The sequence below is a fragment of the Erpetoichthys calabaricus genome, chromosome 3 (assembly GCF_900747795.2).
Source record: "Erpetoichthys calabaricus chromosome 3, fErpCal1.3, whole genome shotgun sequence".
NCBI lineage: Eukaryota > Metazoa > Chordata > Cladistia > Polypteriformes > Polypteridae > Erpetoichthys > Erpetoichthys calabaricus.
The window spans coordinates 247,600,483-247,624,843 of record NC_041396.2 but is presented as its reverse complement, the minus strand read 5'-3'; the positions used below and the strand labels follow the sequence as shown (position 1 = coordinate 247,624,843).

Sequence of the window (24,361 nt, the reverse complement as noted above, 5' to 3'; positions counted from 1 at the left end):
ACTCCAATTAAGCTGCAGAAACATCTCAAGGATGATCAAAGGAAACAGGATGCACCTGCGCTCAATTTTGAGCTTCATGGCAAAGGCTGTGAATACTTATGTACATGTGCTTTCTCAGTTTTTTTATTTTTAATAAATTAGCAAAAACTTCAAGTAAACTTTTTTCACGTTGTCATTATGGGGTGTTGTGTGTAGAATTCTGAGGAAAAAAACGAATTTAATCCATTTTGGAATAAGGCTGTAACATAACAAAATGTGGAAAAAGTGATGCGCTGTGAATACTTTCCGGATGCACTGTATATTAAACATTTATGTTGTCATTGAATTAATGCCCAGTTTTGGTGCTTTTCTGTATGCCATGCTTAAGTTAACAAACATACTTAAGTATAAAAAAGTTTATTGCAGATAAAACATAATTAAAGATGAACAAAGAAGATTCAGTAAGTACAAATATGTTATCCATACACTCAGCCTTTCTGAACAGGACCTGAGTCCTCTGCCAGGCACAAAAATGTTTCATCTACCAAGTGCTGCACATGCACTCCCTATCTCACCTTCTCTCTCTCACTGTCTCTGCCTTTTACCTTCCTGAGCCTTTTCTTTGTGCCAGTGAGCACATACACCATCACTTTCTGGCTCTGTACTTGCTTAGTATGCTGATGGTGGGTTTACACCTTCTGATGAGATCACATACAGTCAAAACTTGGAATAATTTCTGGAGTCTGGGGTGAACCATCTTTGGCTATGGGGATATCATTCTTGATTTACCTCATGCAGCTGATTGCACCTGATTGAATATTTATTAGATCTTGAAAGACCAGGGGCCTCATGTCTAACGCCATGTGTAGAATTCACTCTAAAACATGGTGTACGGATAAAAACCGAAATGTGCGTACGCACAAAAAATCCAGATGCATAAATCTGTGCATATGCCAACTTCCACATTCTTCCGCAACATAAATCCCGGTCAATGTGAAATGTAACGCACGTGGACACGCTTGCCGCCCCACCCCGACTCCTCCCTGAATTACACATCTTTGAATATGCAAATCAATATAAATAGATAGATACTTTATTAATCCCAAGGGGAAATTCACATACTCCAGCAGCAGCATACTGATACAAAAAAAAACAATATTAAATTAAAGAGTAATAAAAATGTAGGTAAAAACAGACAATAACTTTGAATAATGTTAACGTTTACCCCCCCCCCACCCCCGGGTGGAATTGAAGAGTCACATAGTTTGGGGATAGCCCCTTGAGTTGAGCGTTCTATGAAAAGACAATGGTAAAAGCATGGTGAAAATAGAAGAATTTCAGCAAATACCAAGTGGAGGCAAGGAAAAGCGTACTATTTGTTGGTGTAAGCAGTGGTATAAACAACAGCAGGGAGTTGATCAAGTGACTAGATTGGCAGAGAAACTCAAAAGTTCAAGTTCAGAAAGTTGCACAGTGCCAAAATAAAAAAGTGGTCAGATATTAAAGTCGCCATGAAAAGGTGAGCCATAGCTCACCATCGTGAGTGTCATATGGAAGCATATTAGGGTACAGTGGAAAAAAAAGTTAAAAATGTTAACTTTAATCTCGAAATTTCCACTTTGATCCCATAGTTTTTTGTCATTACAGTAGAATGTCATAAACTTCATCTTAAAATCATTTAATTTACTTGTTTCTCAAATCTCATCGTAACTAAGGTAGCATAATAATTACTTCGTATTCTATGTGTTCTTCTATGTAATCTATGTGAGTGAATCACTACGTGCTTCTTAAATGGGCTTTCTCTTATGCCAACAGGACACAGCATACATTACATTCATGATATTACAGCTCTCTGAAAAATTTTAATACTAAGATGTGTACTTGATATCATTTTCATGCTGATAGGAATTAAAGCATGTATAAAGACGCTTGCCTCTCCGTGCTCAATGAAATAATTTATTGCAGCAGTACTAACCCCCAATTCGTAACCAACTACTAACCAATCGCCACACAATTAGCACTGTAATAAATGTCAAGCCATCTGTAAGCTTAGAATGCTAATTCTTCAAAACTTTTAAGGAACATTGAAATGTCTTCGTAGTACATCTTTAATTGTTCCATCCATCTATCCCTCCAGGGTTGCGCCAGTCCCAGCAAGCATACAGCGTGAGGCAGGAACAATCCCTGAAAAGGGTGCCAGCTAATGTCTACTGCTGCACCACTGTGCCCACACATTTAGTTATTAACAGTCTACATTATTTAAATGAAGTTAAAAATGTAACTGTATAATGTAATATACATACATTACTGCATTTCATCTTAAAAATGATATCAAGAGCTCCAAGAAGATAGCGCTTGGAAATCTAAATTGACTTAGAAGCCACTCGTCATTGTATGTAAATTTGCACTTTCTTCTATTGAATTGAGTTGAATTCCTTTATTGTTATTGTATGGTATAATGAGATTCAATATGCAAATCCTCCATATACTTATTTTCCCATAAAATGATAAAATAATAGGGCGGCACGGTGGCACAGTGGTAGCGCTGCTGCCTCGCAGTTAGGAGACCCAGGTTCGTTTCCCAGGTCCTCCCTGCGTGGAGTTTGCATGTTCTCCCCATGTCTGCGTGGGTTTCCTCCGGGCACTCCGGTTTCCTCCCACAGTCCAAAGACATGCAGGTTAGGTGGATTGGCGATTCTAAATTGCCCCTAGTGTTTGCTTGGTGTGTGGGTGTGTTTGTGTGTGTCCTGCGGTGGTTTGGCACCTTGCCCAGGAATGGTTCCCTACTTTGTGCCCTGTGTTGGCTGGGATTGGCTCCAGCAGACCCCCGTGACCCTGTGTTCGGATTCAGCGGGTTGGAAAATGGATGGATGGATGATAAAATAATAATAATACGATAAAAAAATTAAAAATATACAATATGAAAGCATAAGTACAATTTACATGTACATATAGTGCAGATAGTCAAATGGTTCATAAGTGGCTTAGGTTGTGCAATATTACAGTTGTGATGCAAGTTTACAGTGAGGTAATTGTACTTATAAGTACAAACAGTTCTACCAGGAGCACTTGGTGGAATGATTGAGTGCATTTAGAGCTTTTGGGATGAAACTGTTTCTGAACCGCGAGGTCCCTACAGGAAAGACTCTGAAGCATTTGCCGTATGGGAGCAGTTCAAATAGACTTTGCACATGGCTGAGGCAGCGTGTGCTAGATGCTAAACCGATAATCCTCTTTCCATTCAGCTGTGTACGCGATGGATTGAGCTGGCATGAGATTGTGTGTGGCTTTACGCCAAGTTTAGTTTTTATACATCATAATGTGAGCGTGGAAACGGGAGCACGCAACATTTTTGTGCATACGCACCATTTATACATGAGGCCTTAGGACTCTTAAACAGGTTGTGAACTGCCCACATTTCGAAGACACCACGCTGCTAGTCTGTGTAGTTGAGTATCACATTCTGTCCTTTAATAGGCTGCACATTGCCTGTCCTCCTAGATCACGTCTTTTATATGCAGTGGCAGTGGCCATATTTGCCCAACCTAGAACCTTGTCCATGTCTCTATTGGTTAGTAGATATTTTGTTAGTGAATGAATGAAACACTGGATATAATTAGCTATAATAATCGACAGGTTACAGGTCCAGTTGATGAATACATGTAAGTTGAATAATATTTTTTAAATGTAGGATGTTTAACACCTTTAGGAATAAGTTGAAATGTAACAAATTATAATTTGGCATTCTTCAAAGCAAGCACTGGATCAACCTGACCTGGGGCTGTTATATCACTAAGGCTGTGATTGAACCCATTGGTAACAATTACATACAAACTTCAGAGGGATACCCGTTGCCTTTTTTGGAGCAGAACATCCAGTTATTTTGTTTTCATATCAAAAATGTGTGTTGGTTTGACCAACAACTGTAGATCTTTTATTTATTTATTTATAGGTTGTGGTACCCTGCTGATACTGGAACAAAATGAAGCTGGAATACACCTGTTCAGAAGGTACTTTTCTTTAAACCAAGCTTTGTTTTTATTTATTATTTATTTCAATTAAAGTGGCATAATCAAATCGACAGATTGGTTGCTTATAGACATTAACATCTGACTAAAGGAAGCTGCAATAAAACTTGAAGTAAGTAAAAACCTTTTCATCACTTGTTTGTTTCAATATTAAATTATAAGAAACAGTAAATGGCAAAAATAATAGCTAAAGTGATAATGTGAGTTATTTGTATTTGTTTTGGTTACAGTTTTAAAAGATAACAGTGCAGGTCAGTATAGAAGGTTGTGACAGATGTTCCTGTCCACTCCAGAACTTGGGGAAAAGAGGTATTGATATTTAGATGAATTCCATTTGTAGAATCCCTAGTAAGTGCAGGCCTAGGGGATGCTACACAATTCTCATTGGGAAAAGCTCCGTTGACACAGGCTAACCTGTATGCTCCCAGGTGCACCAACAATAATTTTATGGCCATTTATTTTTTTTTCCTCTTTTCTTAACATGCTCACTTATAACATACTGTATAATGTCTATTTTTGTTAGTGTTTTTTTTTTATTGATAACTTATTACAACCATAAATTGTATGTCTTCAGTGTCCACCTGTCTTTCCAAAATTGCTCCAGTAGTTCAAGATTTCTTTTATCTCGGACCAAGGAGTACTTCTGGTGCCCAGAGTACTGCCTGACGGAAGCCCTTCTAGGTGAAACGGAAGTTTATTAAAGTAGAAGTAGCATTCCCTTTCAGCTCTCCCTGGTGGCACCTAAGAACACCAAAAGGACTGTCCCATGGTACTGGAATTCCCTGTGTGCCTTGCGGGTATCCATGCAGATACTGTAGATCAGGGAGGCTGACACCAGTTGTGTCGGGGGAGCAAATAATCTATACAGGTTGCCTCACACTATTTCTCTTTTATACTAGTCTCCCAGCTGGGCAAGGAACCTTGAACCATCCTGGCCATGATGCCAGCCCATGCTTCTTGGTGTCCACGACAATAGATAGACTACTTTATTGTGACCCTTCACAGTCATCTAGGTGAAAAAACATTTGAAGCACGCAGTTTTTAAAGCTTTTGTTGCTATTAAATGTATATAGTGTGAAATGCTCATTTAATATGGAAATCTGGATTAAATAAAAGAACCCTGCTTTGTACACCAGAAAATACAAGGTATCGTCAATATACTAACAACGCATTTGTCCTACATTTACTCAGAATATGGAACTAATGTAGGAAGCAATTCAAGTTAGAGAACATCTTATCTGTGGAACCTCTACATGATAACCACCTTTTTCCACCCTCTCGAATGTACACAGATTTTAATGTTTGGAAAATGTGTGGGATTAAGTCATTTAGAGATTTGTATATACAGTAAATGTATTTGCAGCCTATAAGCAATTACACTCTAAATTTAGTTTCCCATCAACACAATTTTTCCACTATCTTCAAATTAGAAACTTTGCTAAACAAAATCTGCCCGATTTTCCTCACCTCCCACCTATTTCTATTCCAGAAGAGATATTGATCAGTTTTTAAGACTCAGACAGCATTTCTGTAATATATAAAAACATTTTAAAGTCCCTTCCTTTTAAACATCCCAAAGTACAGTTGGAAAAGAATCTTTTACTCAACATTTCAGAAAAGGGGTGGAAGACAGCCATGCACAGAATTCACTCAGGCTCCATATGCGCTAAGTATTCAATTATGCTTATTGAGCAGATCTATCTTGTTGAAAATTGTCCAAAATGTTTCCAGGGCAAGATCTAACCTGCAAATGTTGCAATCAAGCTCCAGCTTCACTAGGCCACATGTTTTGGGTGTGTACCAAATTAACATCATTCTGAACAAAAATTTTTAAATGCTTATCAGACAGCTTTGGTTTCACAATCACTCTTAATCCATTAACAGCTGCATTTGGTGTACCCTAAGATGGACTTAAAGTGGAGAAGGACAAATAAATTGTAATTGCCTTTATTTCACTATTAGCATGTAGACTTTGACTTAATTGTATGGAATGTTACATGCTTTAAATACCCTACTGATGTGGTTTCTTTTTTTAACAGTGCAAGGATAGAGGAAACTCAGAAATGATGATTTTGTTTTACACAAGTGGTCTCCTAATTTGTATCTCTGAACCAAATTTGTCCGTTTATTATGTAGGTTCATATTTTGTTGTGAAACCTGAAATTCTTGATTCTAGATAAACTTGAAAAATTGTGTCTGCTTAGACCTGCCTTGCTCAAAATGTGCATATTTTAGTGTCATAAACACAACACTACCAAGATTTGTTGAAGTGAAATTTTGCTTCCTTCTATCAAGCAACAAGTAGAACATTTTAAACCAGTTCAGTATAAATTTGTCATAATTAAGATGAATGCCTTTCAAATATTTTTTTTTCAGAATTCCAGTATATTTCCAGTGTATTATTGCTTATATTACAATATGTTCCTTCAGTACTTTAAACAATTACGTGATCATTTATCTTAATTAAAGAATTAGACTCACTTTAAAAAAATCTAAGATGGAATAGGCAATGGTGGCAGCAGACATCCAGCAGTCACCCTGGGTGCAAATGTTTGGGCTGTGAGATTTTCGTATGAAATGTATGTTTGCCTGTGCCATCATAAATTATTAGTTTTTCTTGATCTTTCAATGGCAGAAGCCTGTATTGACACCACAACCTAGAACAAAGATGGGCAATAACATATTTATAAAAAATAGTGGACTTGTTAAAGGAAAATACATGAATAATGAAACACAAAATAACAAACCAGTAAATAGAAATTAAAACTGTGATGCTTCCCTGTTCTTTAATACACTGATTTTCAGTTGCTGTCTACCTGGTGGGGTGCTGCATCCGTCAAACAACATCTGTAGACACCTTCCAGACTGTAACTCCCCTGTCTCTGTCCCTCTCCCTCTTCCTCCCACATACCTGCAAGTTGATCCTTACAGTAACTTGACTGCCCCCTTTCTCCCTCGATTTTTAGCTCATAATTAATGAGCTGATGTGGCTTTATACTATAGCCTGGGTATATATCTAGGGCAATCTCTGGAACCACCTCTGGGGATATTAATACCCCCAGACAGTCCCTTCACCAGAACTTCTTTTGATGGATCTAGGTCTGCCTGCATCCCTGAGCACCAGCATGTATTTAAAGAGACATACACTTGTGGTGTTCTTGGTGGAGATGCAAATTTTGATCAAATTACATAATTGATAGTCAGCCCTCTTTAATCAGATAACAATCAATAATTTGTACGAAGAGACACCCTGGCTTAATAACATTGAAAGGATACATTTCCCAGAAAAGGTTTTATTCATGGATTATGCCTATAAGAATTTTTATCATTAAAGTAATACTCCACTTTATTTTTATATGTTACATGCTCCAGGTAGTTTGTAATTATTTCTGAGAAAAAAATCAAAAATAATATTTTTTTATGTAGAAAGAAGATTAAAAAAAGTTTCTAATAGATCAATAGATCAGAAGTCAATGGTGACCAGCGATGGACAACAGTAAACAATACCAAAGTGGCCATGAAAACCTCACATTACTCTTGTGGCATAATCCACATGTGAAATCGTCATAAAATATTGTTAAAATAGTTACTTCCAAAAAACAAATTAAAGCAGAATATTCGTTTTCGCACCCAAGCATCCAAATTGAAGAAGAATATTTACTTATTTACTTTAAATTTCCATTTTTGAATCAAGAAGAAAACTGGTTGCTCACATTGACAGTCAACATGACATTTTATCTTTGCAAAGAAGTGTGAAACTGTGTATATGGAATGTGTAAGTTGATGCTCACTTTGGCTTGCCTTCCTTTTGCAGCCTGTTTACCTATGCTAATGTGTAAAATGACTTCTAGGTTGCAATTGTGAATTCTTCTCCCAAAATATTTGGCCATTCTCACCTTCTGTCCTGCCTTGAATGCTTCCTCTCTCCCTGGCACTTCCACGCAAGCCTTTCACCCAGTCAGACTTTGCTATTCATCTTCTCTCATCTCTCATTTAATATTTACAACCAGTTTTCCTCACAAGAGTTGTGTCTGGCAGACAGGTCACCCAACATTGAATAGATGCTTTAACCATACTATCCCTAAAATGACCAGGGCTTTCAAACTCCCAATCAGGTTTCATCCATCTTAACAGTCTTACAACCACTGAAACAATGCAATTCACAATGAAACGCTTAGTAATACGTGAATGAAAAGTTTGGAACTTGCAGTTTTCACAATTGGCAACTGGATTGTGCAATTTCGATGATGGTGTTGTGTCCATGGCAGAAATTATATGGACTTCGTGATAATGACTGAAACGATGGACTAACAAACTGAAATGCTGAACTGCTATTACAGGGGGACCTCGGGTTACGACACAGTTCTGTTCCTACAACAGTGATATAACCTGAATTTTGGGGTAAGTTGAAACACACTCTAGCCTAAGTCACTTACCTATCCTAACACACTTGCAAAATCATAATCTAGAACATAAAAGCACAACTAAGCCACAGAAAAAGGAAAAGGACATAAATATACTGTACTGTAGTAACAGAAAAAAATGACAAAAAATGAGTGTAAAAAAAATTCCTTACCTTTATTCCTTCTGATTTCTTTACAGTGTCTAATTTTACTTCCATCGTGATGGCTTTCCTCTTCTTCGAAGCACTACTATCTGAAGACTTTCGTTTAGGAGCAATGATAAGGGCAACAAAGTTGCCAAACAAAGCCACACAAACAGAACACTTCTTTCGTGCGCAACAAAACTAGTTCGCCAACTCTCTCACTCATATGCTGCGTTACTGCGTATTCTTCCGCTGCGCGCAACCAAACTAGTTCGCCCATGTAGTCTGTTAGTTTGCCCCTAATGGTGTAAGCCGAAACAGTCATGTCTCAATTTTTTTAAGATTTTATGGGAGTGAGCATTGTAAACTTGAAACATTGTATGTCGAAACATTGTAACCCAAGGACTCCCTGTACTGGAAATGTTTGACTTGGTTAAAGTATAACAGTTTGTTTTAGTATTCTTGTGTGTTTAGGTTAAGGTTTAACAATTGATTATGTACTGACTTATTTTGAGAAAAGGTACAATGATTTGAATGGTGTTTATGTATATTCATTATTTACTGAGTGTTTTAGTGTTATTTAATGTATATTCATTATTTACTGAGTGTTTTAGTGTTGCTTAAAATAAGTATAACAAGGAGGCATTACCTAGCCCTTCACAGGATGGATAGGCCTGGAAACAGGAAATATAAACCTGAAAATAACCTTGAAATGGTGTCTTCTTTTTAATCTGAGAATGACATAAGATGTTTGTGAGTTTACCCTTGGAGAGGCTCTGTAACTAAGAAATGTGCCACCTGGAATCGAATCCATCTCAAAACTACTTCAGCTGCAGGAGTATACTTTGTATACATAATGTTAGCACTTTTGCATGTGCTTCATCTTATACCGTAGTATTACACTTGGATTATATTGAATAGAAGGACAGTTTGCCTTCACTTATATTCAACCTGTGGATTTTTCGCATTAAGAGCTCATTATTAATCCCAGGCTATTAAAGGTGAGAAAAGACATTTTTAATAGACAGTCCATACAAAGTGTAGTCTTGAATGATACCAGCACCATATACAGTAATCAAGGGTGTGTACCTTTAGTGGCCAAAGCCCAGCTGCCTTCTGGGCACAGTATAAATGATGATCCTTGAGTCTAGTAAGCAGAAATGTAAAAACACTGTTTTTTTAAAAATAGTGTTATCTTGGGTGAAATAGCACTATAGGTAAAAATGTATCTTAGAGTCTGAACTCCCAACCGCCTAGTGGGCACACTTTGGCTGACAAAACTAGCGTCCAGGTGAAGGCACTATGCATGACTACAGTTTGGAATATATGTTCCTACATAGCAAAGAACCAAGTTATTTGTTGCATATCCCTTGCATGGAATGACTGCTTGATGTCTGTGATTCATAGACATCACCAGGTGCTGAGGATCTTCTTTGGTGAAGTTCTGCCAAGCCTCTAATGCAGCCATTTTCAGCTTCTGCTTGTTTTGGGGGCTTGTCTCCTTAAGTGTTCTTTTCAGCATGTGGAAAGCATGCCCAATTGGATTTAAATTGGGTGGCTTGGCCATTCAAGAATGTCCAACCTTTTAGTTTTGAAAAACTGTGTTGCCTTAGTACAGTAGTATGTTTGGGATCATTGTCTTGTTGTAGAATGAAACACTGTCCAATGAGTTTAGAGGCATTTCCTAGAACTTGAGTGGATAAGATGTTTCTGTACACCTCAGAATTCATTGTGCAACTGCTGTCCACAGTTAAATCATCAATGAAGGTAACTGTGCCAGTACCTGTGGCAGCCACACATGCCCAAGTCATGCCTGAAGACTGTTTCTGATCTGTCAGTCAGCCATTTGTGGTGTTTTCTTTACCATAGTGAGGATTCTTCTGTCATCGGCAGTGGAGGTCTTCCTTAGTCTTCCAGTTCCTATGCAATTACTGAGCTCACCAATGCATGATTTCTTCTTAATGGTATTCCAGACAGTTGATTTTGTCAATCTTAAGTTTTTATGGAGGTCTCTTATGGTTTTATTCCTGTTTTTCAGCCTCATAATGACTTCTTTGATTTTCATTGGCACAGCCCTTGTACTCATGTTGAACAGTGGCACCTACACACTCCAAAGAGTAGAAGCAAGCCTTGGTATGTTATACCTGCACTAATGAAGCAATGAAACACACCTGAGTACCCAAACATTATGGAGGCCACTGTAGACAGAAGCTTATTAAACGATCCCTTAAGATAACAAAGCAGTCAGCGAATTTTATTGATGTCTCCCTTTGGCTGTATAAGCAGCACTGTGGTAAATGATTTAGAGTTGCATTCTTAGACATTAGGTAGAAAGCTACTCTTCAGAGAATGCAGTCTGTCTGAGACATGGATTAATATGCTGCAGTCATGTGAAAAAGTAAGTACACCCTATAAAATGTTTTTTAAACATATGTAGACATATCAAGGCTTGATCTTCATTTAAATATTATCTTTAGATAAAGATGTCATTGAAAATAAAATGAAAATATGAGTTTGAAATAATTTACTCGGTGAAATATGAACAGAGAAGCCTTTTCGATCTATGAAAAAAGTAAGTATTACCTTGGCTCTAATAGCAGGTATTACCCCTTTTGGCAGAAACAGTGTGAAGTGGGCATTTCCTATAATTTCCTATAATGTTCTAACAATCTCTGACATTGACTGGGACAATGTTTTTCCCACTACTCCGTGCAGAATTCTTTCAGCTGTGTGATGTTTGAGGGGAGTCTTACATGCACAGCTTGTTTCAAATCCCCTCAGAGCATCCTGATTGGATTCAAATCCAGGCTTTGACTTGGCCATTCCAGGATCTGTCTTTCTTTGTTTTCATCCATGCCTTGGTGGATTTAAAATATGTTTACGGTAAGTGTCACAGTGCAAAATCTACTTTCAGTCGAGGTGCAATGTTCTGACAGAAGGTCTCACATTGTTGTCAAGCCCCCCTCCCGCTTTTGTAAAATAAAGAATTCATTGTGGATTCTGTGATGGTGAGTTGCCTAGGCCCTAATGCAGCAAATCAGCCCCAAACCGTAACATTTCCACTACGATGTTTTGAAGGTGGTGTCAAGTTTTTCTTGTCAAATGCTGTCTTTGTATTTTGATAAACTAGGGGGCTTCGCCCCTTCTCGCTTCGCTCGCCAACCCCCGTGTTTGGTTTTTAAGATTTTTTTTTCTTTGAATTGTTGCTATTTCATTAGTTTCACTTTTATTTCAGAACTTCTGTAAAAACAATATTTGTAATCTTGCGAGTCCCAATATCCTGAATCTTTTTAACGAGGTCAGGATAGGTTTCTCTTTTTGGAATTTCAGCACAGACAAAAAGATCTACATCATCAGCAGTTAATAATTTTTTTTTTACAAAGTAAAAAAGTAACTAGAGTTCTGCATTGGACTCCTGTCTGTAAAGTTGTGCTATTTTCCTCTCACAGTTCCAAAAGTACATGGGGTTACCAAGGTGATACCCCAGCTTTTGTCTAGGTTTTTGTACAAGGGCTAGACAGAACATTTTTGATTCCTGGGATAAATGTAGCTTTTTAAATAAGCAGACAGATATATATATATATATATATATATATATATATATATATACATGAACAAAGTAACCAATAAATGCATGTGCGGTAAACTCTGTTTTTGAAATTCTCCAGATTCTTTATTTGTCACATGCATAGTTATACAGGACAACACGCAGTGAAATGCATCCTGATCCGCTTATCAAAAACTGCAAAGTTAAAAGAATATCAGTTAGATTAACAAAAAGTAATAGATTGAAAGGTAACAGTATAGTAGAACATTATTAATAAATAAGTACAATTATGTGAATAAAGTAGAATTAAGTGTTAAGGTGCAGTAGTGTAGTAATTATTGTGCAAAACCAAAGTTAGATTGGTGCATAGTTAAATGAGGCAGTTTGTTTGTTTGCGCTACTGCGATCTTTACTTTTTTATATTTTCTAATTTTCCTACTTTCATATCCTTTAACTTTCTCCACATGTGTATAGCACAGTTTTTTTTTTTTGAGCCTTTCTAATTTCCATGGTTTCATAGTCTCTAACCTGCTCTGCATGTGTTTAGCGGCAACGTTTGTAAACGTCTTTATGAAGTTCTACTTTCTTTTACTCATTGTCTTTTAATTCTGAGCCGGATTGGACGTGCTTTTTTTTCAATTCCACTTGTTCCGGGCTGATAATTACTTTCCTTATTTTCTGAATTTGCACCTCGATTATTCTTTTTTGCTCATTTTTCTGTCCAACGCATTTGAGTCTCTTTTCTCCGCGCTGCTCTCTTCTTCGCTTAGATGTCGACATTTAATTTATAACATACTGTCCTTATATGCTTTATATGCACCGAGAGCCCTGGATTTGTATGTGCTCAAATCCTTCACAAGACTGAATGTTTTGCTGCCTATTATCCTATTTGATAGATTGTAAGTAGGGCGTCTCTTTGGTCTCGCAGGTAGATTGTAAGTAGGGTGTGTCTTTGGTCTTGTGGGTCTTTAAAATGTCGTACGAGAAGATCACATATTGTAGACTTGGTTTTTGCTTTCCAGGACAGGATTTCTTTTTATAATAGATAGACATGTCTTCTGCGGTGGGTTGGCACCCTGCCCAGGATTGTTTCCTGCCTTGTGCCCTGTGTTGGCTGGGATTGGCTCCAGCAGACCCCCGTGACCCTGTGTTCGGATTCAGCGGGTTGGAAAATGGATGGATAGACATGTCTTCTGGTTGTGTTGCCAGATAATACTGAATTTGCCTCGTTTTTCCATAACACATTGTTCCAGGATTCCTGGTCCTAGCCTAGGTGTTCATTCACAGATTTTTGTCACCCCTTGATGTTGTTTATGGATTGTAAAGCTTTTCTCCTGACACGCCTTCCATGTTGATCTAATTTGTGCAGCTTCAAGCACTTTGACATCAACAGTGGTAAAAACTACCTGAAGGTTCCCTAATGAAATTCTGGGATTCTTAGAGACTTCTTCCAGCATCTTGTGTTCTACTCACTGTTCTGAACTGTTTGGTCAGCCTAGCCTGAACAAGTTGTCAGTTGTGTGAAATCTCCACTTATAGATGATTATCTTGCCAGTAGAATGACTGATTTCTGATTGTTTGGACATCTTTTTAAATTCCTTCTTAAATCCTTTCTCAGGTGTCTGTCACCTTCTTTGTGAAGGCATCAAAGAGTTCTTTCAGTCTAAACATGGTGATAACACACACGCTTCAACAACAAAGCACAAACCAAAATAAATGTCTGAGGTTTTAATAAGACAGGTTTCTGCAAGATTCCCCATAATGATGTTCTAGAATGATTTGCACCGGATTCTAATGTTAGTTATTTTAGGGAAATTATAAATGTAGGGGTGTTTTTACTTTTTCCACATTACAAATTTGAATTTATATTTATGCAAATTATGCCATGGACCACAAAAAAAAATGTGGCATGATTCTTATTATATTGTATCACAGATATTTATAGACAATGTTTAAATGCAGATCAAATCTTGATATGCCTACATACTGTATGTTAAAAAAGAAAAAAAAATTTAATCTCTGTTGTTACTTTTTCACATGACCATATCCTTACTTCAATACCCCAGCTCCACTCATGGTTAAGCCCACATTTCCTCCATTATTCACTTTCTCTGGTTTTGTTTTTGAATAAGACTTAATGGGACTTCTGTCTTTACTTGTATGTTGGATTTTCTTTGTATTTCAATAGACCATCAGTCACTTTTTGCTATCCTAGACAGAATTTATTTCCCAAATGAACAAGAGGCCTTGCTTAAATTCATTTGCGTTGCTAGTTCACCGGTTAACTTTGTTCGCTGGGAAGAATCTTTTACTACCCTTCATGTTAATGGCTTAAATTACCTGAATCGGGGAAGCAAAAATCTAAGTCCACAGGAAACAACCAAGTATTCTTAGGCCCTTAGCTGTCTATATATCCTGATTTCTCATGAATAAGAAAGTTGGATGAACAGAAATAGAGGATGTATTTCTCCAAAGAAAAGAACTTTATTTTGTAGGTGATGAATGTGTTATTGTACTTAAAACTTTATTAAAACATAGCTGGGTATCTGAGCAGGTTTGTTCCTCTAAATAAACACACTTGTTCTTTTTCTGCTTTAAATTTATTTCCCCTTACTATAGTTTGCCAGTAATGGTCTTGAGTGTTTGCTCCAATTTTGAAGTTAAATTCCATGCTTAGTAGTCTAGATATATTAGATACAGGTCTGGCTAACTTTTAAGTAATAAGTTTAATTTATTGACTGGCCTGAATTTTACAGAAAAATATATTACTAAGATATTGTAGATTTCATTTGGTACTGATGCATTTTAAAATTGTTACACGCTCCCTTTCCATCTCCTTTTTTCTCTCTAATTCAAGCGTGAGTTGCAATTAGCATGACTTGATTAGTAGATAAGTTTTACTGTCCTTTTTTTCCTTCCACAGCTATTACAATCTTTCTGACAGTGGTATTTGAGTAACAATTAGCAGAATGTTATTATAAAAATTACCACAGTACCTTAGTTGCATACTTGTAATTGTTCAGACAATTATCTCTTACACTAATGGCAGATTTTTGCTATCTAAATGATTTTCCAGATGCGTGTTTCTTGCTTTCTGCATTGAAACAGTGGCAAGCCAACACAATGTTATTTTTTTGGTGTCAGACGTAATAAAGGCAATTACTTTAATTGAAAATCTCTTTAAGACAGGTAAGTTTAAAATTGTACCATCATTCTAGTCACTTGAATAAGTGTTCAGGAAGACTTGGGGACGAGAAGTGAATTAACTATCAGGTTGGTCAATTTTGCATTTATTGTTCAAAATAAGGATATTTTAATATATTTCCTGGCTTATACATTTTAACACGCTATGTACATTTTAAAATATATGAATTTTAATACACTACAAAACACTGCTTTTGCTTTGTTTTATTATTTTTGATGGCCAGTTAAACCAAATTCACTTTGTTTTGATTTGTAAAATAATTTACCTCAAGCTTTGAAAAAAAATGGCTCAAAATGTATGGGGCTGCTTGGTGGCATTTTCACTTGATCGCTGTTGTGAAGAAAGAAAAATGATCTTGGAAAATTCATGTTTTTTCTGCTTCAAATATATTGACCTTTTTATGTATGCATTGTTATACGCATGCTACATTTAACTCTGTAGTTTTCTCTGTGTTGGTGCAGATTTATAAGTATTTGTCCTCTTTGTTAGTGAAAAAGTGAAATAACAAAAGTAAAACATAAATATATTAATAAATAAATACAAAATAAAGATTATGTTATAAATAAATGAAACAAACAGAGACATAATGAAATATTTAATAAATAAATGTATATTTCAAAAATCTTCTCCTAGGATTGTAACTTTGACGCATGGAGTTGATGGGGAGGTTCTTGTGTATTAGAACTATCTGAAGGCATTTGGTTCTAACAGAGCTAGCCATTGTAGCCCAACTGAGGGTAGGGGGGTAGCCAAAATCAGTCCATTAATGACTCTCATGATATTTCCGATTAAATAAAAGAGAATCTTACCTGGTGCAGGGATTCTGAGACCTCCTTCCTATAGAGCCAGTCAATGGAGTGGAGTTCACTGTTGAATGAGTGACTGTAGTGTGACACATGTAGCCTGGTCAAGCCCAGTCTAAAAATGCCACATGGAACTGCTATATGAGCACACTAACCAGAATGTAAATAAAGGCCAAGGGATGGATACAGTGTCAGTAGGGTGAGAGGAAAGAGGTGAATAGAACCAGGTATTGTAAACCTTTGTAAATGTATGCTAGCTTTTGGGAGGTGCTACATGAATTGCTTAGTAAAGGAAGGTTCTAGATCTTGTGCTGGAGGTTGAAAAATATGAGCTAGATATAATCAAACTTGCCTCTGTGCACAGCATTTGCTCTGAAACCCAAGTGTCTTGATCAAGGATGATATCTCTGTCTCGCTTGAATTGTTTCATAGGAGACCTGGGTTGGGTTGTGATTGTTACTCTTAAGCCCCCTGCTGGTTCCATATAGTCGCCATTAAAGTGTCAGTAGGTTTGTTATGTTGAGAGAGAGAATCACCTCCATTCTACTTTGAGTAGAAGAAGAATCCTTTTACAGTTTGATTGCATACATTATACAACTATGTAAAGTAGTTGTCCTTTTTAGAGATATTTTAAAATTTGTGCTCAAGTGGGTACTATTTAATGGCTCTGTAGTCCTGTTAGGTGGTTTGGGCATTTGGCTAGAATGATGTATGGACATCTTCTTTGAGGACAGTACAAGGCATGGCTTATGGGGAGGAGACCTGGTGGAGATGTGGACAACCATGTAGGATTATATCTCTTCACTGCCTAGGGAGCACCTGGGAATTCCAGAGGAGGAGTTGCTGGAAGAAGTTACTAGGAATAGGATGATCTGGTCAACTCTGATGGTGTTTATCCACTGTGACCTTTAGGGTAAGCAGAGAAAAATTGAAATGAATATTTCAGTAATGAAAATATAATGAAAAATATGCTCAGAAAATAAATGGCTGTGTATACACTTATTTGCTTACTTCAAAAGACCTTTATTTTATTAATTTTTAACATATTTTTCTATTTCATTTTGCTTCTTTAAAATTCTGTTTTAACATTTCCTTTTCAGTATTGCATTTGACATTTTAAAATGTCCGTAATGATTCCCTTTTATTCTGACGAATTTTTCAAAGTTAATATTGAAACTGAAGTGTATCATTTATTTTGCTGGTCAATGTTTCTAAACTCCTGTTAGTCACTGCTAGTATGTAGCATTTTCTAGCCTGCATCTGGCTGAATGCTTTGTTATATTTAATGGTCTATAGACTCCCCAGAGTTTCATGCCCCAAAATAAGTTGTAGTCTTCAATGTGCAAAGGAAATATTAAATATTCATACCATACCATTCTCAGCTACATAAAAATTACAACAGTTAATTGAAAAAGTTTTAAGCTTAACCCATTAGTAAAAACACCGGTAAAGCCAAACAAGTTTTATTTTTCAATACACCATTACATACACCAATACACCATTACAATTATGATAAAGATCACAGGTCTTCTTTGAAACTCAAATGTTTTGCTTTGATTGTGTATCCACTCTTCTGTAGCCGACTGGACATCTTTCTCATTGGCATAGCTCATCCAGCAGATGTAGACATTCAGACAGGGGAACAGGTGGTGGTCGACACATCGGACCGGGTCTAGAGAGTAGACTGGGCATGTCATGTCTTTGAATCCAGTTTCTCAGTGGAGCCTTTCTGTCAACAACTTTTTGTTGTCCCACTTTCCTGACTTCTGCACCAAAAAATAATAGTGTAGTATTGACTGGTTATGTAGGCTTTTAGAGGCATTTAATGAATATAGACTAACATCTCAATCTCAGCATCATAAAAAATTAGCTTTCTGACACTGACTTGTAACTTAAAATTCATTGGTGCTGGAGAATCAAACACTTCCGTTGTTTCAATGGATGTTTTACCTTAGGTCACAGTAATGTGTGAATTTATGCAATGCTACTTAAACTTCTCTTAGTCTGTATTCATTAGCTGGAGATTCTCCATGAAACATGGTTCATACAGGATGTATCCAAGTGACTCATCTTAAATCCCTTAGTGTCATTCTTTGATTCTTTGTTAAGATTTGCTTCTGAATGGCAACATCTTCTTCAGTCATTTATGTCATAGAACGGTAAGGACTATGGTGACCTTATGGAGACATTCTGCCTCAAAGGAATTGTACAGCCAACTTCTTGATCATGGTGTCTAGCAAGAATGAAGCTTAAAGGCATATTGTCCTCTAGTAACATAGTGTAAGACTTTTATAATTATTTTTGGTCACCCCTCCATTCAACCATACCTTATATCCTAATTTTTGCTCAATTAGCTTTTTTTGATGGAACATTAATGCATTATTAAGTAATTGCGTTTTTAAAAATTTGAATCAGTATGAAATAATTAAACTAACAGATCAATATCTGCTGAAAAAAGTCTTACTTTTGCTCCTCTTGTAAGTGAGCTTAGAATGGATAATGGAGGAAAGAACGTGGAATTAAATAGAAGCTGAAGTAAATAACTGGATACAGTAAATGTCTTGGCTTTATTGATTTATTTATTTAAATATTTATACTTCTTTATTCAAACAAGCTAACTTTTTAATTACATATGTTTTGGCAGATTTGATTCTCTCTATACTTTGTACCAATGTTCAAAACATCCTTTACAAAGTTTCAAGAGTAAAAAACCTATGTAGCATTGGTGTGGAGAAGAAAAAATAAAATTCCATGTCACTACAGTAGGTGGCAGCAAACAATAAGAAAAAAATAATATGGCCTCTTCAAAAAAATCAGTTTTCTTGTAATGGCATTGTGCTTATTTTTCCTATTTGTCACTTAAATGCTGTAGTTAACAATTTTGTAACCCTAAAAGAATCTTTAGGTGCAAATGAGATATTTTGTCAAACAGATGAAGTCAAATATTCATTAAATGATCTGTATTTCCACATAAATGTGCTGTTTTGTAAAGGAATTAAAAATGGCTTAATGTCATGTATGAGAGTAATAGATTTTAATATTTTGATAGAAGGAAACCACCTCTTAGGATGTGCCTTGTTTAACAACCTATTTATTCAAAGAGTTGCACAAGTTTAGGATTGTGGGAACAATATACAGTAATTTTAACTCTTAGTTGTACAAATATAGATAATAATAAATAATAATATATAACAACCTGTTTATCTAGTCATATACTGCAGCTGATATGTGTTATGTAATGCACTCTTTTTGGAAAAGATATTTGAGTCAGGCTTGACTAAGGCACTTTACTGTCAGTCCCCAGAAAATTCTGATTTAAATATAAACCTCGACGTGGCTATCTTAATCTCTTATTTTAAAGCATCTGGATAATTTCATAATTTACATATGTGATCCAAAAAGACTAATAGACTTTTTGCAGTCAGGAAGCAAGTAGCTTGATACTTGAAAAAATCAAACTAATCTGCTCTGTTACAGTGAATGGCATTCAGTCTTTCTTCTAGCAAGAACCCTTATTTTTATATAGTTTATTTAGTAGCAAACGGTGTGGTATGTGCTTTGGAAAGTTTGTAACAAATTACCTAATGAGTATCCCAACTAAAGTAGAAATGCTAAATGAAAGAATCTATAGAAATGGAGTATTGCTAAGCTTTGGCCTCTTGTGATCTTGAACTAGAATTAGTGGGTTTGAGAATAAATTAATGCATGTATGAACAGACCTGCCCAGAAGACAATAATAACTGCGTTACTTTAAAAATATATAGAAAAGCTGTTACCTGCAAGAAATTTACCAGGTGATAGGGAAGTGGCACTGATTTCACTAAGAGAGGCTGTGTACTGCAAGCAATAATAAAATGACAATGATTAAATTTTAACAAAAGTACAAAGATACAAAAATGTATCTGTGCAGTGCATGTGATTAACCATGCTTTACAGATTATGTGAGCGAAAATGCGTTCTGTGATCATTTTCTCTCCAGCACGTTTTAATCAGACAGCGCAACTTTGGAGATGTGCATTGTGTTGCCAGTTTCTCTGTGTAGTTCCTTTTCCTTCTTAAAACTGTTCATCTTTGGAGCCCAGTTCTAATGCATTCATATGTCCATTCAGCACATGCATGGATTGTATATACTCTTCCAATCAGAATTTTTTGTTGAAAGGTGGAGCTTCCCAAAATTTTCAATGCTGTGCCATAAATAAAATGTACATTTTGTACTGTGCTGATATTAAAGACTTGTAGGTTCATCTTGATTTCTGCCTGTGTCACACATTAAGGGGGCATGGACCAAAATTATATTGAATCTGATGTGGCTCTAACTATAAAAAAGTCTTTATCTAGTCGTTTTATAGTAAAACTGTTCTAAGGGTTATTAGTCATGGTTGTCAAATTTCTCAAGAGATGTAGATAAGTGACCTCAGTGAGTTTTTTTCTCTTAAATAATAAAATTATTTAATTTAAATTAATTGTTGAATTAAATGGAAATGCATTTAAAATGAAATACAGAAAGTGCTTTATCACATAAAATGTGTTGGAACCTGAAGCAGTCTAGTAAGCCATGTACTGTAATTGAAGCAGATATCCTGATGACCTTTACTAAATGTTCAAATGATGTATTGCAGCATCATGGCTAGAGGCTAATCAGACATTTAAGGGATTAAATCATCTCCGTTCTATGAGATTTTTGTACTGTATTGTAAACCTACCTAAAACACTAAGGTTAAAGTGTTAAAACATAAAATATTATGTCTCAAATCTCTCCCACTGTTGTATTCACACTTGCCTAATACCTGATATGTAGTAATTGACTTTTTTTGATGTATTAGGTAAACAGGGAGATTAGCTTGAAACACATAGTTCATTGATCAGTTGTGTTCATTCAGCCTCTTTACAAATTTTTAGTTAACAAAAAATAAATGTTTTCCATTTGGATGATACATTAATTTATATTTGAGAAATATATATTGTTAATGGCAGATAATTTTGTAATCTGTTCTTGTTTCTCTTAGCTTTGACTGGAATGACAGTTTGTTTGATGTTACATGGAGTGAGTCTAACGAACATGTCGTAGTCACTGGTGGCGGTGATGGATCACTTCAGATCTGGGACACAGCTAACCCTGTAGGACCACTGCAGGTGCTTAAGGAGCACACTCAAGAGGTAATTACATCTGTTTCTAGGCATTTAAGTGTTGATTATGATTAACTACTAATAGTCCTTTTTGTCTCATTACTAATTTAGCTTTTAATGAAGAATAGTGTCCACTGCAAATGCAAGTGCACTCATCATTATTTTTTTATTGCTATTTCCAATCTCTGATTTCTTTTACAAAAAAATTGACTGATTCTGAATTTTATTGCTGATTTTTTAAGGCACTTAAATGTCTGCTGGTGTCACATGGGTAATTCAGAACAAAAGCTTAAATGTATTGTTTATATAATGATTAACACACTGAAAAGGAGTCAACAGTAATTGTCTCTTTTCCATGCATCCATTTTCTTGTCTACTTAGTCTAGTTCATAGTCATGCCGTGCTGGAGCCTGGCAGCATTCCCATGATCCTTCAAGTTGGAGATGTAAACACTGTTAATTTCATGTATGTTTGTTATAGATTGCATAGATTAAATAAACTTAATACCATGGGTAAATTCAAATGCATACAGCAGCAGAAACATAAACACGAATAAAGACTTACAGGACAGATAATACAGCCAATCAATCAATCAGTCAATCAATCAATCAATAAAAATAAATTAACAAGTACATCGGGTGGAAGCATGGAATAGCCTGATACTAGTGGGCAGAAAAGACCCCCAGAGGTACTTCTTAGCACACTGTGATGGATTGAGCCTGGGGCTAAAGGTGGTTGAAGACAGAGCCTCCTGGAGGGTATTTTTCCTGATGACATCCAATTTTGCCATTATCCTCTTTTTCCACCAGAGCTTCCAGTCCAGGGTTCAACCTGTAATGTAGCAGGCTTTCTTGATAAGTTTGTTCAGGCATTTTGCTTCTGTTGTGCTCAGGTTGCTTCCCCAGGAGAGTGTAGCATAGAACACTACACTGGCTACTATGGACTGGTAAAACATTTTCAGCAGCTTGCTGTATACATCAAAAGACCCAAGTCTCTTTAGCATGTCCAGTCTGCTCTGGCCCTCCTTGTACACCACCACTGTATTGTCTGACCAGTCCAGTTTGTTGTTTATGCGAACTCCCAGGTACTTGCAGCTCTGCACCACTTCCACATCCTCCTCCTGAAAGTGACTTGTTTCAGAGGCTTTTTGGCATGTTGGAAGTCCACCACCAGCTCTTTTGTCTCGCTGTTGTTGAGTGGCAGGTTGTTGTTCCTGCACAAGACAGAGTCCTCCACACCTTTCCTGTACTCGCTACCCATCTCCATTATTAATGCAGCCTATGATGATTTCTTTGTTAAATACAAAACTGGGTAAAGTCGTGTGCTTACAGCTACACTTGGAACCAGCCATATGTCAGTCTGGTTGAATGTCAGTAACAAAGTGTACAGGTAATTGCAACTGAGCCTCTCTGGGTCTGGTGTGCATCACTGGTAGGCATACTTTAACTGCTAGGATGGAGGATCTGATCTTCGAGGCTTTCTGACCACACACTGAGTCTGTGTAAGGGAAGGTGGTACTGGCCAGATGCAGTAAAATTAGCCGTGTGAAGCAGCACAAATCAAAAATAAGAGCCAGAAAACATATGTGACCCTGTGAAATAAAAGTGTAAAATCTTTAGTTATTATTATTTACAATGTATTTTTGTCTTCTTGATGCATGGAGAAATTGTGAACCATCTGCAGAGATCAGAAACAAAAAGATGTGCTAGCTGCATATAGTGCAACTTCTAAAAATGCTACATGGCATGGCCAATCAGTGCCCTGGAGATTAGAACTCTATGAGCACAATGATATCTCTGTGTAAGTGAAGCTGTAGACATGACAAGCGAGCATAAATTGAGAAGATGGGCCAAGAAGTGCAAGAAGCAGCCAATCATAATGACACTAAGACCCTTAACTGGACCGCAGTGGATGATTCTGTATGGAGCAGATTTTTATCTTGTAGATAACTGTCGAACAGAGTATCAAGCTGCAGCAAAAGCTGTTGATCAACTTCATCGACTTTACTAAGGCTTTCGATAGTATCCATCAAGGAATGCTGTGGAAGATTAAATGTTCGTATGGCATCCCTCAATGATTTGTTGACATCTTCTGGAATATCTACCACTGGTCGAGCTGCTGTGTTCACACTGACCAAGGTGTCTCTGAGTTTTTCCACATCGATACAGGCATGCGCCAAGGGTGTGTGTTATTGCTGCTTCTCTTCCTTGGACTTTGTCTTAACTATGCAAAGCTTCTTGCTAAGATTGACTTTGCCTGCCACATTAGATGAGCTCAGGTTTCCGGTCTTGGACTTCGGCAATGATATCTGGGTGCCGCCCGGTGCAGGAGGAACAAAATAATTAAATAAGTAATATTATGAAAAAAAAAAAAAACAAAGTCACAGGAACTGAACAACATTTATCCCACAGCCCTCAAAGAAGCTAGGGATTATTCACACTCTGACAAAAAATAGATGAGTCATCATCCATTTTACAAATCGGGTAAAACATGCATCTAAAATCACAATCAAAATACACTGTATTAGTCCAAAGTGGACTACATATTGCTAGGTATTTATAATCAAGTAAAGCTGCTTCGCGATGATTGTGTTATAGCATTAAATCTTACAGAGGCTGAGTGTTGTTTGCTGATGCATCCAGTCAAGCAATGGTTCTCAGTCTGGAGGGAATGTGGAGTAGAATGTAGCTGGTGTCTTACACGTTGTATCAAGGACCGTTTTACAGCTGAAAAATCATGCCTAAATCATTCTTGTATAGCAATTGACATTTAAGTTTGAGGCTTTTTCTCATGTTTAAATACTTGTATATTTCTGTGTAAATGTACAGTATATCTAAACTGTATCTAAATGTGTATATATGGCAAAAATAGAATCAGCTTCCAGATGTAACTAGAGGTAGGATGTTTTCGCCAGGTTTTTATAGAAACAGGAATAAGGAGTACAAAGTATAGGCTGATTGGTGTTTTACGATTTGTGTTTTATACTAAATGCTAAAATGTAGTTCTTTTTTTTCAATAAATTCTTGTTTATCTTGGGGTATATTACGTGTTGGTCAGGCATACAAGAAATTCACTATTCTCTGTATATGTGATAATATTAATACTCCTCCTCCTACTACTTATACT

At 36.5% G+C, this 24,361-nt stretch overlaps 1 protein-coding gene across 1 annotated transcript in view; it reads left to right on the top strand.

Annotated features, from left to right (window-relative positions):
- The window catches only part of pex7 (peroxisomal biogenesis factor 7), a 192,307-nt gene that overhangs the window by 17,168 nt on the left and 150,778 nt on the right, over positions 1-24,361 (top strand). The window contains exons 2-3 of the mRNA XM_028797947.2: positions 3,932-3,989; positions 21,115-21,265. Of these exons, the coding sequence (XP_028653780.1) occupies positions 3,932-3,989; positions 21,115-21,265 (209 nt within the window). The remainder of the gene's footprint in view (positions 1-3,931; positions 3,990-21,114; positions 21,266-24,361) is intronic.